This window comes from Chaetodon trifascialis, chromosome 18 (genome assembly GCF_039877785.1).
Source record: "Chaetodon trifascialis isolate fChaTrf1 chromosome 18, fChaTrf1.hap1, whole genome shotgun sequence".
NCBI classification, from domain to species: domain Eukaryota; kingdom Metazoa; phylum Chordata; class Actinopteri; order Chaetodontiformes; family Chaetodontidae; genus Chaetodon; species Chaetodon trifascialis.
The window spans coordinates 14,986,405-15,003,701 of record NC_092073.1 but is presented as its reverse complement, the minus strand read 5'-3'; the positions used below and the strand labels follow the sequence as shown (position 1 = coordinate 15,003,701).

The 17,297-nt window shown below is 43.1% G+C and overlaps 1 protein-coding gene across 1 annotated transcript; it reads left to right on the top strand.

The window, feature by feature from the left end:
* The first annotated feature begins 677 nt into the window (after positions 1-677).
* Positions 678-13,280, top strand: pan3 (poly(A) specific ribonuclease subunit PAN3). The gene is made up of 18 exons (XM_070985701.1): positions 678-1,424; positions 2,379-2,500; positions 2,668-2,740; positions 2,832-2,902; positions 3,086-3,230; positions 3,442-3,659; positions 4,084-4,188; positions 4,289-4,346; positions 4,709-4,870; positions 5,633-5,749; positions 6,184-6,285; positions 7,689-7,854; positions 8,092-8,179; positions 8,331-8,470; positions 10,030-10,159; positions 11,760-11,824; positions 11,908-12,046; positions 12,889-13,280. The coding sequence occupies exons 1-18, from the start codon at positions 1,085-1,087 to the stop codon at positions 13,027-13,029; spliced, it is 2,382 nt and encodes a 793-aa protein (XP_070841802.1). The 5' UTR covers positions 678-1,084; the 3' UTR covers positions 13,030-13,280.
* Positions 13,281-17,297: the final 4,017 nt, after the last annotated feature.

Sequence of the window (17,297 nt, the reverse complement as noted above, 5' to 3'; positions counted from 1 at the left end):
GTTTTAAACAGGGGAAGCGCTGGAAATGACGCCGCTGTCAGCCACGCCTGGCTGCACTGAGGGCGAAGACCTGCAAAAAGACCCAAACATGACTGTAAAAGTGCTAGAAACTATTTAAAGTGTTATAATATGTTTATAGCGTTATGGGAGATATAATATTATGCACCTAAAATAATGTACGTTGAAGTCGTTGTATAGTTAGATTTAAAGTCCTATTTGGATTTTTTTTTTATATATATATTTATAAGAAAATATGGGTAGTGACAAAAATAATTTGATGTAACCTGGACTAAAGCTGATCTGAAAGGGAGTTGCGATTCTTTTCTGTGTGTTTTCAAGTAAAATTGTCGTGATTTTAAATTTTTTGCCCTAAATTAATGTTAAATTCATATTGAAATATAAAATAAACCTATTTTACGTGTATTTTGGGTCATCCCTTGTTTTTGTCATGATGTATTCTAATTCATCTGTTTTTTTGTGCAGATAAATTAAGTTATTAAACGGAGCAATAAGGTAATTCGGTTGATAGAAGTTAACATGGGTTAATTTGGCCATAAAACGAATTCTAATTTTAACCCAGCTGACGAATGAACACACAGACTGAAGAGCACAAATCCTGCAAATCTGGCAAAAAACAGACCTCAACCCCTTCGGCTACATTATTCTATTGCATTCACAATATCCCAGCGCTGCAAGTTGAATGTGCGGCTTCATTTGCAGCAGGTAAGTGCTGCCAAACACTGTACCCACAATGCAAAGCTATGCTAGCTGGTCCCTAGCAGAGGAGCCTGACTGCGAGCGAAAAACAACAGGCTACTTGGCGAAGAAGGCAGCTGCATGGATAGCGACAACAACGACGACCAGGATTCCACTCATGCAATTTTATTTCCGAAAACCAAAATGCATCGTAGCCTTATAATGTGAGTACTGTAGCGCCTTGGTCTGTTCTTCACCAGCTGAAGTGATATTATTCCGTTCCTTTAAGGGGAACTGTTTGCAGGCTAGCTGGCTAGCTCGCTAGCTATCTGCGTCTCTCTATGTGCGAGCGTCTTCCGGCAGCAGCGGCGGCGGCAGCAGCGGTGCCATGAACAGTGGACTCCCAGCTTCAGCTGCTCCGCTCGGGGGTGCCGGGATACCCAATGTCAAGGTGAAGTTTTGCCGATATTACGCGAAAGACAAAACCTGCTTTTATGGAGACGAGTGTCAGTTCCTGCACGAGGATCCGTCCATGGCAAGCCTGCCGCTGCACGGTGGCGGCGGTAGCCCCGTCCCGTTGTCGATGGCCGGGGGTGGCGGGACTCCAGCGGGATATTCCCTCGGTGGCTCCGCGGCGGCCTGCCCGGGCGGTGGGCAGACCGGTGTGCCCAAGAAGAGCGAAACACTGGGTCCTGCAGGCACGTCTCTGGAGGGGCAGCTGTTAACCAGTGAGTGTCAGTTACAGTTAGACAAGGCCTCACACGAGGTGACCGACTATGACTTTACTTTTGGGCCCTGTTGGGCTTTGTTAAAATTTAGTCCGAGGATTCTATGAGGCCTCTTTACTCAAAACAGCGTGGGTTACGTTTACCTGCCAAACACCATCCGTTGGCTTCTGTATGCAGCTAGCACATATGCTACTCTTCAACTGTCTTGTGAATAGCTTTGTCTTCAAGTAGTGTATTATACTTTATAACAAAACATAACATTATCCATGCTGTTGCAGCTTACATGGAGGAGGCCTGCTGTTTTGTATGACAGCTGTGAGTGGGCAGAAATCCGCTACCCACTAAAGTTAGCTAGTGTAGCTACTAGCCAACTAGCGTGTATGTTAGCTAACTTAGCGTTAAATTAGCCGCTTTAACTAACTTTAAGTCGTTTAGCTTTGCCTTCAGAGTGGCGTTATCAGTTTTAGTGCTGACACTGGTAGTTTTCCTCCAGTTAAATGTTTTTATGCAAAGCGTAGTGTGGCTGTTGAGATGTGCCATAAGTTTAATGTTTGCTAACATTAGATTAGCTACGCTAGCGGTTCACGGGCATTGTTTTTGCGTTGTGTCGCCGCGTTTTCCCAACGTAAACAAACAGCAAGTATCTCGCACTCACATGCAAGTCCAGAGCTGACTACGTCCGCTTTAACTTTGATCCTTTTAAACCAGTAATTGTGGTTAAAACATTTGATATATCGCCCTGTGACTGGCTTTAGTTGTAGCTCATTGCAGTTGTGGAACTGTTTACAGATTTTATAACTAACTCTGTGATCGGTTAAGCAAACACGCAGCAGTGCTGACATTAACATGCGTGCTTTACTTTCTGGTCTCTATCAAAGTACAAAATTATCTCTCCGTTGTATCACATCGCCCTGCAGCTAGTGTGTGATAAACTTTTGCTTCTGTCGTCCACAGTCCCAGGGATGGAGGGCGCAACCCTGAGCGATGCCAATCTTACCAACTCTTACTTCAGCAGCAGCTTTATTGGGGTCAATGGGTTTGGGAGCCCAGTGGAGTCTAAATACTCAATGATGCAGGTACAACAGGAAAGAAGATGTAAAGTCAGTGTAAACATGCAGCATGACTCAAACTGATGTAAAAGTTTGTTATTGTGAGCATGTCATGGTCCCTATATATGAATAGTGATAATGTATTGATAAGCATGTGCTTATTGTAACACATCTATGTTGTTGACTATCTTTAGCGGATGACTACCAGCAGCAGCTCTCCCAGTCTCCTCAACGATGGTGCCAAGAACTTCAGCCACAGCACTCATGGTAAGACTCTGACGCTGCTCCATGGAGCACCACTCAGCACTCATCCAGTGAATTCACTGCTCAGCTCCTTACACTCTTTGTTTTCCCACAGATCCAGTGAACTCCCCGACATCCTCACTGTTTAGTGATTTTGGTGCTCTTAGCATTTCCCAAAGGAGAAAGGTGAGCACAGAAGCACCCGCCAAAGACAGTGAATTTATTTTAACGTGCTCATGTACTTTAGGACTTTACTTTTGTATGCGAAACCTAACAAGGCTGAATTTATTGTCAGTCTCCGTCTTTATTGCCTTTAATAGGACGAGTCGGTTTCATGTGACTCTTACATGTTTTTCCTTGTGCCACCAGGCTCCTAACCCGGCAGCAAGTGAGTTCATCCCCAAGGGAGCTCCACGTATGGCCACCATGGCTCAGTCCACTGTCCAGGCCTTCCCCTCGCCTCTCTTCCCACATCCTGGCCTCAGCAGCTCCACGGCTGCTGCGCTGGCTCCAGGTGAGGGTTTTTGGAGCATTACCAACTGAGAAATCACCTTGTCGTGTCTCCTTTGGTCTACTTTCTATGTGGCTCAGTTTTGTTTTCCATCTTTAACTTTGAAATTGTATAGTTCAGCAAGTTTGGGAATTCCCTCTTGTGTATGGCACCACATGTGCTACTGATGAAACAGCAGTCTTGAAGTAATGTTTCCTTTTGTCCGCAATTTTAGGCATGTCTCTGTCTGCGGGTTCTTCTCCTCTCCACTCCCCAAAAATTACACCGCACACCTCACCTGCTCCTCGTCGGCGCAGTCACACCCCAAACCCTGCCAACTACATGGTGCCCACCACCGCAGCTGACCAGGGCACTCACATAATCCAGAAAGAGACTGTCGGGGGGACCACCTACTTCTACACGGACAACACCCCGGCACCAATGGCTGGGATGGTATGTGCTTCACACAGCATCCTACTCTGTATTTCAGTCAGGAAATACGAGAAGAATACCAAACCAAACTGCGTTTGAATGTGTCTGCATTTAAAACTTGATCTAATCTGAGGTTCTTTTGGGAGGCAAGAGTGTTGACTCTTGAATTCCTGCACCGGACACTATGCTTCAATCTGTGAGTTTCCTTTTTTCGCGCAGACCAAGTGCAAACACCCCAATCATAAATACTAGGGGTTGTAATCCGGCTTCGGGTGGCATTGTGTCACTGTCTTAACACTTAATTCAAATCCTGATCAGAGTTTCGTTTCATCACATCCATTTGCGTAGCTGTGAGCTCGTAGTTGTCAAAACAATACATGTATGATCACACTAGTTTTCATTTCTCAATAAATAGGAAGCTGTCTCCTTTCTGGTTTCATCGCAGGTGTTTCCTACCTACCATATCTATCCCCCTACTGCACCCCATGTGGCTTACATGCAGCCGAAAGCCAACGCCCCGTCCTTCTTCATGGCTGATGAACTCCGACAGGTATTTCCCACTTGTCCTCCTTCTTTTTTGCTAAATACATTCCCCCATCTTCTTCTCTGGAGGTGATGTTTGATGTAATACCTTCTCATTTGTCTTGCAGGAGTTGATAAACAGACATCTGATAACCATGGCCCAGATTGACCACTCAGAGAACCCAGGTAAAGGGTCTAGTCTGCCACAACAAAGGGTTGATATTAATCCAAAATTGTCTCTGTGTGTGAGGCAGCGTTTCAATAAGAACATTTTGCAGTTCAGGGAAGATGTGCTCTGCATTGAACAAAAGACCATTTTGATGCTCCGTTGTTGGTTTGCATGTACTAATCTATTGTTGAGTTGATTTCCTCATGTGTGTATGAAAGGGTGTTGAAATGTAATGTTTGTGGTCTCTAGGTTTTGCCACCCACATGTCGTTCACATGGACCCCACTTAAAGTTGTTGGATCTGTTTTTGATTGCATGTGGTTGTGCAGTTGCGTGTTGTTGTTTTTTTTTTTTTCTGACACCACTTCTGTCTTTGGCAGATGTACCATCTGAGGTGGACAGCTACCACAGCCTCTTCCCCCTCGAGCCGCTTCCCCCACCAAACCGCATGCAGAAGACCAGCAATTTCAGCTACATCACCTCCTGCTACAAGGCGGTCAACAGCAAGGATGACCTGCCTTACTGCCTGAGGAGGATACACGGTAAGAAACGCGGTCATGAGAAATTGTTTTTCAAAGAAGAATAACACTGATGTCACACAACCAAAAAAAGCCACTGTGGCAAATGATGGAATACATCTACTGAATTGTAAGGTGACTTTATTTCTAAGCAACCAGCTGCCTGTGATAATCACGTCCTTTCAAAGTGTTTCAGAATTTTTTTATTTTTTTTTTAAAGGTGGTTTCAGTGATTTTATATTTAAAAATATCTATGGAGCAACTAATGCTGCATTGGAAATAAGTCAAGTTATTTGCAGAAATGGAAACACTGCTCAATTGAAACATTTTTTTCTTCTCACCTTGAAATATTTTTAAAGGTTATTTGTGTAACTTTTAGAAAACCCTTGTAAGTAAACTGCTGTAAACATCCAGTTGCCCGTGCGCTTGCTTCATAGGTGTGAGCGCGCATCATTCAGTGGGAATTGGACAAAGCGCTTACATGACATATGCGAGACTGACCACTGAGATGAGCACTGAATGCTGGAAAACAAATTACAGTCATATTTAGAGAAAGCCAAAGCCAGACCACACTGCACAGCCAAGCTACAGCAAGCTGCAGCAATGTTAGCTAACATTAGCTAGCTACAACCACAAAAGCAGAGGAAAGGCCTTCCCATTGAATTTTTGTTTTATTTTTTTAAATACTTCATCTAAAAGTGGCGCAGGAAGTAGTTATAATGTTAAATTGAATTATTTATTTCTTGTTTCCTAGATATCTATTGTGTTTCTTTAAAATGTGTCCAGGTTTCCGCCTTGTTAACACCAAGTGCATGATGCTGGTGGACATGTGGAAGAAGATTCAGCACTCAAACTCTGTAACATTGAGGGAGGTCTTCACCACAAAGGCCTTTGGAGACCACTGTGAGTGTGTAATGTGTATAAACATTTTTTATGTACTGAGCTTGTTTGTGAACTTAATCCCATGTTTATGTTTCTTTGATGTGGTTTAGTTTTTTTTACATGACCCAGACCCAGAGTTGACCTGCTCCATAAGTTTATTGATTGTTTTACTTTTACCACTGCGGTATTTAATAGTATAAAAGGTAGTGGTATACTTGTTGCTGCAGTGTTGCAGTCATGCTCTATTTAAATTTTGCTTTTTAGCCCTCAAAAGTTAATCAGCAGGAGCAGTATTCAATGCACTTATAGAAACTAGGGTGTTATAATTAATTCTCCCATCTGATTATCTCCTGACACTTTATTATTTGGCAATAGTTGGATAACAAAAGTATGTGTAGCTGTTTAGAGACTGTTGCTCTTTGTTTACTCTTTCCCTCTCCATCTGTTTGCCCTAGCCTTGGTGTTCTCCTATGACTTCCATGCGGGTGCAGAAACCATGTTCAGCAGACACTTCAATGATCCAGCAGCAGACTCGTATTTTACCAAGAGGAAGTGGGGTGAGTTGGTCTTCCCTCCCTTCCTCCCTCACATTGACACACCCCTGCTGCACCCCCACCACTTCATACATTTTGAGTTTGTTTACTCATGTGCTAATGAGGTCACTGGCCTCAAGTCTATTTGGGTGTGTGTTTTTCATGTCTGCATTGCATGCAGTTGTGCTCACATCTAACAATTTGAAGGCTTTGGGTTGTGTTATAAAAGCACTCAGTTGAGTTCCAGTAAAGATGGTTTTCAAAGGAAGTTCAAAGGGCTGAAAAAGCTCTCGTGCATGTCTTGAATCTGTTTGGAGTCTGTTGTGTCCTGGTTTGGCAGTTACTGTATGTGTGTCTGTGCAAGGGAGACGTGGGGACTTGGAGGAAACTGTGGCTGAAACTGATCGTAGTGCAGGTGCTGTATGGCCCACCTACAGGAATGCAGACGGAGGAAGCAAAACCAGGCAGTCTCAGGGCTTTGTTTAGTCTGTTGCAAACATTGACAATAAACCAAAATGTATGAAGCGTACAGCATTGCACGGGAGACACAAACATTTTAGCCATCGCTGGTGTTTTCAGTGAGACGTTGTGGCTTTTGTTGTGTAGTACACACCCTAACACTATGCTGAGCAACTTTAAGCAAACTGGTGTTTGCGAGAGGAGTCACAGAATATTACAAGTCAGACGAAGTTCTGAACTGATGGTTAACATTCCTTCTTATTTTGTTCATACTAGAGCTGAAAGAACAAAAAATGAATTGGCATTATTTTTAATTTTAAGTTTCTTCATTTTTGTGTAAGATAATTTTTTGGCATTCCTGCTCTTTTATATGATCGTTGGAGAAAGAATCGGCTCTTTCCAGTTTTCGGAGACAGGACAGGCAGGGGAGAGAGAGGGGCTGACATGCACAAAGGGCCTCAGCTAGAATTAAACCCGGGCTGCTGCGGGAAGGGCCTTGACCTTGATACATGGTACGCGTTCTACCAGGTGAATTACCGGGCTGCTCCTTAAGTCATTATTATAAGAAATAATGCATTTGGCATTTTTGCTTAAAATTGATTTGGGCAATAATGCTAAATCCAGCCTCATTTGTGAGCAATTCACAGTTTTATATAGTTTAAAAATATATGTTTGGACTGTTGTCTGTTGACGCCTTTTGGAAATTCTGGTGGGTATTTTTCACTGTCATTGTGTGACATTGTAGCGACCTTTGATTCATTGAAAAAATAATTCACAGATTAATCGATAATGAAAATGCGGTTAGATTGTCTGAAAATGGCATTTCATTGTGACGTCACAAATCTGAGAGACTGTTCTTCTGAAGAGGAGAAGGCCAAGGAAGTTGATGACAGTTTGAGGTTTAGCTCAGAGGCATTGTCTCACCCGTCAAGCTGCGTTTGTGTGATAAAGCATGTCTCCATGTGCAGGGCAACATGAACCTCCTCCTCCACGGCAGCACGCAGGTCTGCTCCCGGAGTCTCTGATCTGGGCCTACATTGTCCAGCTCAGCTCGGCCCTGCGCACCATCCACACTGCCGGGCTAGCCTGCCGTGTCATGGACCCCAGCAAGATTCTTATCACTGGCAAGACCAGGTACACACACGATAAATGCCTCAGCACTCACTTCATCAGTCACCATGTGTCACTGAAGACAGCATGTTTTTCAGTTTCCAGCTCAGAAAGGTTAGATTTGAATGTTAAGTGTAAAATGCACTAAAAGCAGAAGAATGATTTCAGGTCAGGCTTCCTTTTTTTTCCTCCACCATGTGTTTGTGCATGATCAGTACAGACATGCAAACTATTAATGAGAACGCTCTCTTATCTCTGCAGGTTACGGGTGAACTGTGTTGGGGTATTTGATGTCTTAACTTTTGACAACAGTCAGACCAATCATCTTGCCCTAATGCCACAGTACCAGGTACTTCCTATGATGTAGATCTTGGTCAGTTACACATGAATTCACTTTGACTCATCTCCTCCACCATGTGTGGTTGAAACTCTTTTAATACTGAAAAATTATGTAACTGATACTGAACGTGTATATCTGTGTGTGTGTTTTTCTGGTGTAGCAAGCAGACCTAGTGTCGCTGGGCAAGGTGGTGCTGGCGTTGGCTTGTAACTCCCTGGCCGGCATTCAAAGGGAGAACCTGCAGAAGGCCATGGAGCTGGTGTCCATCAACTACTCTTCAGACCTCAAGAACCTCATTCTGTAAGAACGGGAGCGGGTGCAGCATTAAGGAGTGTGTGTTCTGTAAAGTCTATCTAATGCCTGGCTCTCTCAAAAAAACAAAAAAAATATTTTTTATGTGCCTATATGAGTGTGAGCAGACTTCTAAAAACATGAAAAATACATAATGATTAATAGTACTTCTTAACTTTAAGACGACCGCCAAGGTGGAAGTCAGTGCTCAGTGCAAAACCCACAGTTCACGCCTGCTGCGTCTAAAAGACAAGCTTAGTGGTTCATTGACAACTCCAGAGTTCCCTCCTGTAGTCCGACCACAGTGCTGTTGTCGGCTCCAGGTGACGGGCAGCCTTGGAGCTGAGCGGTTTGATGGTGAGTAGAGAGGATGCAGTTGGAGAATAATCCTGTATGGATGAGTGAACTATGAATTAGAGGCTTTTTGGCTCTCTCTCACTCTCAGGATGGACTGGACCTTCTCCAGTGGTAACATCATATGTGCTCATTTTCTGAATTTGTTAACATTCTGCAGGCGAGACAGACTCTTTGGTGGGCCAAGTGACCACTTGGCACTCACTGCCGTAACCACATGCTTTTGATTGAGTGTCTGTTCAGCTCCTCACCTGTTGGCAGTGAGCAACTTGCCTTCTGTTCCTCCAGCCACAAGACGTAGCCCCTTGTTTGCATGGCATTCGTGCTGTATCAGGCTCTAACTTTGCCAGTAAATATCCGTTCTGTCTCTCTGATACCAGATAGGATATGCTGTCTGCAGTGAAATCTTGATAAACATCTATATTAAAATGAAGTACAAAGCCTCCGTTTCACAACTAGTATTGCCCTAAATCAGCAGCTTGAACCCTCAATTTAGGATTAGAGTCAAAGTTTAGGATGCAAATGATTTTATTAACCATATTTTCAAACCGTTTTAGTGTCCACAGAAGTCACATTCACTGTATATTTGATTAATATCCATTTCCCAGAACTCAGATTGACGCACCAGCCACCCATACCATTTATGTAGTTCATGATGGTAGTTGCATCAACAATTGTGATTTTCTATCACAAAAATGTCTGGAAGAAAATACCCACAATACTACGCAAAACTGTACCTCAGCCAATGGATGTTGTGCGTCGCTGCGTTTATTGCAGGCCAAGTCACTATAGATTCATGAATGGAACTTTATGACCTTATTCTGTTGGTGAGGAACTGCGAATATCTGTCAAGATTAGACGTGATGGAGAAGTGCAAACTCAAAAGTCATTTAGCTCGCCATGTTTACAGTACATCCATTTGCCTTTGATTTTTAGATACTGTAGAGGAAATGAGAATTTACTTTTGTGTCTTGTCATGACTGATGCTCGTAGACTTAAACTGTTGAACACAGCGTGTGTATACGGCCTCCAAAGCTGATTCGGTCAATTCATTGTACTTCTTCAATATGTATTGGCTGAGTTAACACCTTATAGCTACCCATTCATGCAAAATCTATGTACAGTCCTGACTCCAAAAAAAGACTGAGTGATATCCCGCTCTTCCTTTCCAACTCATCTGAAGGCCCACTCTTGATGTTTTTTTGCGTGTGCAGGTATCTGCTGACTGAACAGTCTCGCCTGCGCAGTGTCAATGACATTATGCCGATGATTGGAGCTCGTTTCTACACACAATTGGATGCATCGCAGATGAGGAATGATGTCATTGAGGAGGACCTGGCCAAGGTATATTAAGTGCTCTACTTTTTTTCAGTTTTTTTTTTATATGGAAATGTGTAAAGAGAGACAGAAAACATACAAAAGTACACATGATTCAGTGGTGTTTGTTTCTGGCTGATCTTGGGTTGGGCCTGCAAAAAGGGCATTAGTTTGGCGAACCTAAGAGGGAAGTTGTGTGCACACAGGATGTCGTATAGTATATTGTGGGCTCTGCAGTCTCGTCTTGAATTTAGTTTCCCCATGTCAGAGTGTGAATGTGTGAAACAACAGACCCTCACCTCACCTTTTCTTCTCGTTCATGCCCCAACTTCCCCTTACGCCCTGACTCACCAAACTAAGTAATTTGTCTTGTTGTTTTTGCCTCCCCTTCAGAGAGCAGGTGAAAGGCATGAACTGAAGCGAGGGGTTCTAAAAAAATTCGGTAGCTTTTCTGGCCAAACCTGCCTGTGATCTGCTGGTATCTGTGGTGAGAACGTGAGCGTCTCCTGTTGATCAGGCCGTCTCCGTATTGTGTGCAAGCAGAGTGTGTATGTGCTCACATAGTAGTAACTGTTATTTATTTGCCTGATGAGCCTCTTTGAAACAATTTTAAGCTTTTAAAGCTAAAACCACAAAATACTGTGTGTGTGCAGTCCCTTATCTGGAGTTCAACTGCGTCATGGGGTAGGATTTCATGTGAAGCGTTGTCGGGCTGCCACGGTGGCTGCATCATTGCAACGCTTGGTTGGCGTTGCTTCAGTTTTTTTTAGGTTATATTATTCATAATCAGGAAATGTTTGATGTTTTATTCTTTGAAACAAATGTAAATTGAATGTGAGACATCATTATCCTCTTTTTTTTTTTTTTAACTCAAGCCTGGGACGATTTCAGGGGAAACCTCTAGTTTTCATTGTATTTGCAGGTGCTCATACTTGACAATATTACCGCAGCTGGCTCTCACATTCAGATACATTAGCTGACAGATCACTCCAGGTGCTGTTTAGGAGCTTGTTGGATCCAATGGTGATGTTGGGCTGCAGTACTGGATTACCATCAGACAAGACTGCTTACAAAAATAGATGTATTTAGAAGAAAATGCAGCTTTTTGTGGTTGACTTTCAGTAAGGAGGAAGTGCTTTTGGTGTAGCACCATGTATGGACAGAAAGTCAAGTGACAGAGGTTTCAGTTTCTGACAGTTTTTCCTGCAGCGACAAGCAGCGTTGTTATTTTTAAGAAGGACTGTCACGTCGCCTCAGCCTTATTATTAGAAATGCTACTTCATTAATTAATTCTGTTCTTTCTTGGTGTGTGCATTCTTTCATTTGCTTGTTTGCATATTTATTTTCAACGGTCCTGAAGCATTGTTATTACTTTCTGTAAGTGTGCCTCCAGCAGCAGCATCCATTTCCTCTCTTGATGCCAGATTCAATGTTAGTTACCTCACATTTGTCATTTTCAGTCTGTAAAGGAAATGATACGGCCTTAATTTTAAAATCTGTTTTTAAGTTTATGATGTGTCCCCTCTGTGCAACTGAAGTGTCATACTCCTCTCTCTCCCTTTGTGTCCTGCCTGCTTCTTCACTGCTGAGTGTCCAATAAAACAAAATAATCATTGTCTATTTGCAGGAGGTGCAGAACGGCCGTCTCTTCCGCCTGTTGGCCAAACTGGGCACCATCAACGAGCGGCCGGAGTAAGTAGCACTTGTATAAAGGTCCACCGGTGTGTGGCTTGTCGCTCTCTTACTACTGTGTGACCTTGTTTTGTGTGAATCAGGTTTCAGAAGGACCCAACGTGGTCAGAGACAGGCGACCGCTACCTGTTGAAACTTTTCCGGGATCACCTGTTTCACCAGGTGACGGAAGCGGGGACGCCCTGGATCGACCTCAGCCACATCGTCTCCTGCCTCAACAAAGTCAGTGAGCTTCCCTCTCTTTCTTTTACTGCACTGATCATATTTGAACATGCAGAAATTTAATTAGCTGCCCTTCATAGTGAAAACACCAGTCAAACATGCAAAGTGGCCTATTTTCAGCACATCTGTTGATGCCTCATGTGCGCTGGCTAATATAACATGCCTGCCTTTGCCAGCCGATTGCAGAAGAGAGAGAGTAAAAGTAGGTCTATTACTGGCCTACTTCCATCGGTGACATTTGGTATTTGGTTACCAGCTGGTCATGGCAGGGGCAGAGGAAATGTGCTTTCAGCACTTTTGAACTAGTTTGTGAGGTAATTTTCTGCCTTGCTTTCCAGATCTGACACACGTGTTTAGAATTGTGTGCCTTTTAACCGACTTCAGTTTCATGTCGATTTTTCAGTTGTTTTATTTGCGCTCTTCTGCTCTTCCTCTTTCCACTGTATCATAAACCAAGTGGCAAGCTGGCTAGAGCTGTGACATTTTGTCTGTTTCATTTATCAATATATCCATATCTCCAATCTAGAAGGTCATATGTGGTTCAGTATGAGCTCGTTTGGTGTAAAATTGGCAGAAAGTAGTGAAGAAAGGCCCAATGTGATGTCAAAACCCAGAGAGGATTAGTTTACTGTCACACACAAGAAAATTGCAAGATCCTCACATGAGAAACTTTAAGTCGAGAACGTTTGGCAATGATTTTGCTTGAAAAAAATGATTTGAATTGATTATCTGACGAGTGACTAATGGCTTATTCTCTACTTCAAAGACGTCTTCTTACAGAATCAAACGTCAAGCGGCTGTATTTATTTATTTTTTCTGACTATCTTCGTGTGCTCACACAGCTGGACGCGGGCGTTCCTGAGAAGATCAGCTTGGTGTCTCGGGATGAGAAAAGCGTCCTGGTTGTGACCTACTCGGACCTGAAGCGCTGCTTCGACAGTACCTTCCAGGAGCTGCAGGCCGCAGCCTCCGGCTCTCTGTAGCGCCCTCTTGGGGCCCGGAGTGGGACTGCCCGGACCTGGAGCACACTATTGCACTACAGTGGAGGACCAGGATCATGGAGATGACATCAGCATGGCGAAGGCAGCGGGGCAGGGCTTCGTGAACCTCAGTCACATACACTGACCCTGTCACACCAGGAAGGCTTTTTCTAAAGTGTATTTTTTTTTAGTTTTCCTAAACCCCGCAGCTGAAAATAGTAAAACAAAAGGAAAAAAAAAACAAAAAGGACAAATATGGAAGCTGTGACGAACGAGTATGATGACATTTTTTTAGATTTGGGGAACAAACCAAGAAACAAACCATGAGGTTTCGAACTTTTTTCCTGCTTTTATTGTTTATTTCTACAATTTGGGTTTATTTTTCAGAAGAGGATGCACTAAGATTTTAATTTTTTTGTTAATTTTTGTTATTTTTATGAATATGTGTGAGTGGCCTACAGGTTGTACAGAGAGAGCTAAAGTCACACACATGAACATAAATACCAGAGCAGACTCAGAATGAAAAACAAAAAAAAAAGAAATCCAGCTTTTCTATTGACTGTCTCTCTCTTCCGGCTGGAGACCACACCCCTTCATTGTGACGCACTGGGAGATGGGACACACCACTCGAGGCTTTCATTATGGCGGGATGGCACCTGTTTCACGAAATGGGCCAGCCCACCTTTGCCTTGGTTGTTGGTTCCCCCTCAGAAAGGACAAACCACTTGGGTGGGTGGGAAGGGTTCTTAAAACTGGAAAAATCAATGGATTTCTGACATTTTAGTTCAGGAGATTGTGGAACATCAGGCTCATATGTGTGGGTGGGCGGGCTAGCATGGACTGGGCATTGGGGGGTAAAATGTGGTTTTTGTTGGCACTGAGGAAGGGGTGTCTTCTCCCGATGCTAAGTGTTTATGTATGCAGCAACCACTTTTGGTTAATGGACGCTATTGTGACGTGAGCTGCTCAAGGATGGATCATTTTGGTTTGGCTGTCCAGCACTTGGGTGTAGCCCATGGGTGGGCCTTCGGTTGAGGTGGAGCCACAGCTGCCTCTTTGTGGAATGTCCTTATTTTGTCCCCCGCCCGTCCTCCGGCCCCCCCTTAACATCCTCTCTCTCTGTCTCTGCTTTTATCCCAAACTTTACTCCCCACCTCAGGGGGTCTTGGCCCCTTCACATTTGAGAAAAAGGTGATGCTTTTTGTGATTTTTCTAGCTGGTTTTTCTCTTTGCTCAGATATTGTGCAGGGATGCATGATGGGAAATGGGAGGGCAATTCATTTTTTGCCTCAATTCAACTCTTTATTATTCTGTGGACCAATTCCAGCAGGGGTTTCAGAAAAGGGGAAGGGATGGAGGGCCAAGGACAGAATGGGATCAGGGCACCAACAAGTTTTTTTTTTTTTTGTTTGACTTTTAAAGATCATGATATACAAACGTGCTGGAGACAGAGTGGCTGCTGGCTGTTGCACTCACTCGAATGGCTTGGATTTCTCTCAGGATGACAAACAGCTGGAGGGGCCCAATGATTGAATGTGTTTGGCTGTCATTGGCCGCCCCCTGTCCAGTCAGACAGATGAGCTACAGTGGGAGTGGGTGGGACGTCTTCAGATTGAGTTTTTTTTGGAAATTAACAGCATTGTGGAGATCATGCTGTGAGGGATTTCACGTTGCCCTTAAGCACAGGTCATATTCCGTTGATAATTTGAATCAAATTGACTGATTTCGGTGCAGACCCGCTCCACTTGGATAAAGAGATCAATCCAAGCTCTGTGTAATCACTGCTCTTCATTCCTCTGCCTTCGTCTTGTCTCAGAAGCTTTTGGCAAATGTGTCAGATGTGAGATGAAAGGCATGAACGAGAACAGTGTCTCAGCTGCAGCTGCTCGTCATGGAAGTCGATGGTCTGTACTCGGGGGCAACAAACCTGCAGGGAGCCGGCTGTGTTACATCATGTACTACTTCCTCTGTTTTAGTGAAATGGACGGACAAAAACATATTTGGTGAATGTGGTGCTTTAGAAAACAAACCCTCAAAACACAGACACACACACACAGACCTTCAGATGCACACACACGCCCCGAACTCGGCCTACACAATGTCAGTGCTCATATCACAATCTTCCACATCATAACACACACTCCAGTTAATATTAGTGATGGCCATCTTTTCCTCCCCCACATCGACACACCTACAATCACCATCTTAGTATGTTTTATGCCCCTCTTGTGTTCATTGTCTCAAATTTTGCAATATTTGTGTGTACAGCAGTATTTTAATAAAGAATACCAAAAGTGATGCGTGCAGGCTCTCATCTTTTTTGCATTCGGTGGCATTTATAGCTTTTAATGTTTAAATGAAATGTTTAAAAGTTGTTAACAACAAAATGTCACATGAAACATATGAGTTGGATTTTGCTAAATTATATTTACATTCAACGATTAACCATATTTAAAACTAAAAATGCAAGCAAACACAATGCACTTGACCAAGGCTGCACAGACCTCAAAGTTTGTCTTTGCAACACTAGACAATGTTTACATGCACGTTTTACAAAGTGAGGTGGCTGAGATGTCTATTATTGTTGACTGTGACACCTAATATGCAATCTGCATCTGGACAACATGCAGTCGAGTGATTAGATTTCACTGTCCAGACACAGATGGCATGTTAATACCAGCCATTTATATATATTTTTAAAATGGGATAAATAATTGTATAACAATTGTTTTCACAAACAGTTTATCCGCTGTGATTAATCATTTTATATTAGGTCAGAAAATGATATATAAAAAGAAAAACAGTGGAGGAGCTGGAAGTAGGGAAAGTTCAGTAAATTTTTGCTTGAGAAATAACTTTTCCACTGATGGACTAGTCATTTCAGTGCCACTGGTTTGGGGAAAAGGGAATGCATCATGCATTCATTACTTTTTCTACATAAAAATACAAAAACCAGCATGATGAAATGTATATATGTCAGTTCTGAATGAATTGATTCTATATCAAAGGATTATTAATATAGAATTAAATATACACTCAGCTGCCAGTTTATTAGGTATATCTAACTAAAACCAATGCAGTCTAATGGAACAGGCCTGTTAATCCAGTGTTCATGAAGGTTATCATGTTAGTTTTGGAACAGTTTTAAAGAGACGATTCAACTGTACGGCGATCTTGCAGGCTGTGGTTTGAATCACATACTGTAGGGTGTTTCTAATATTTTGTCCACCCTCACTGAAAGCACATTGCATTGCAGAGTTAGACTATGTTAGTATTAGCCAGCTGTACCTAATAAACTGGCCACTGGGTGCATATTTACATTCACAAAAGGTCAAACACAGACCTGATTAACAAGTGACTCAGCCATGAAGTGATTACAGCATTCAAATAAATACAGATACATACGGTCAAACACATACTATAATTCAGTGGATAATACGATTTTTTTTTCCAGCATATAGTAGCTGTGCAGGAGAAACATTTGTTTCATACAGCAGTGCTCCTCTTCACAAAGCTCAGCGCATGAGGTACCAATACAATAAGCTCTAACTGGTCAGTAAATACATTCTGCATAACTGCGTGTGATAAGTACTATCAGGTAACACTTAGCTGCTCTTGGAAGGGGTTATGAGTGGTAGTGCGAGATAATGCTGAAGAGGCTTAGTTGTACAAGAGCATGTGGTCTGGGAGAAAGAGCAATGACGGATACGTGCGGATAATATGATGAGGTAGAGCAGCGGTCCCCAACCACCGGGCCACGGCCCGGTACCGAGCATCAGAGTCTGAAGGAAGTTTTATTATGAAAATCAGATGCATCCGCCTGTACGCATGTCACACACACACACACACACACACACACACACACACACACACACACACACACACACACACACACACACACAAATGATAATGACAATAATAATGACAACAACCCGGGCCGGAATCCGACCTGGGATCTGACCCGGCACACACACTACTACTACTACTACTACTACTACTACTACTACTACTACTACTACTACTACTACTAATAATAATAATAATCAACAACCTGGGCCGGATCAGCACCCGGGATCTGATGAGGGACACACACTAATGATAATAATAATAATTATAATAACAGCTGTGTGGCGTCAGCTTGAATAAAAGCCATGAATCGGTTTTTCAGCATCCGACTCGAGATCTGACGCGGTACCTACCCGGGACCGACCCGGAATTTTCCCGGAACCGATCCGGAATTTTCCCGGAACCGACCCGGAAATTTCCCGGGA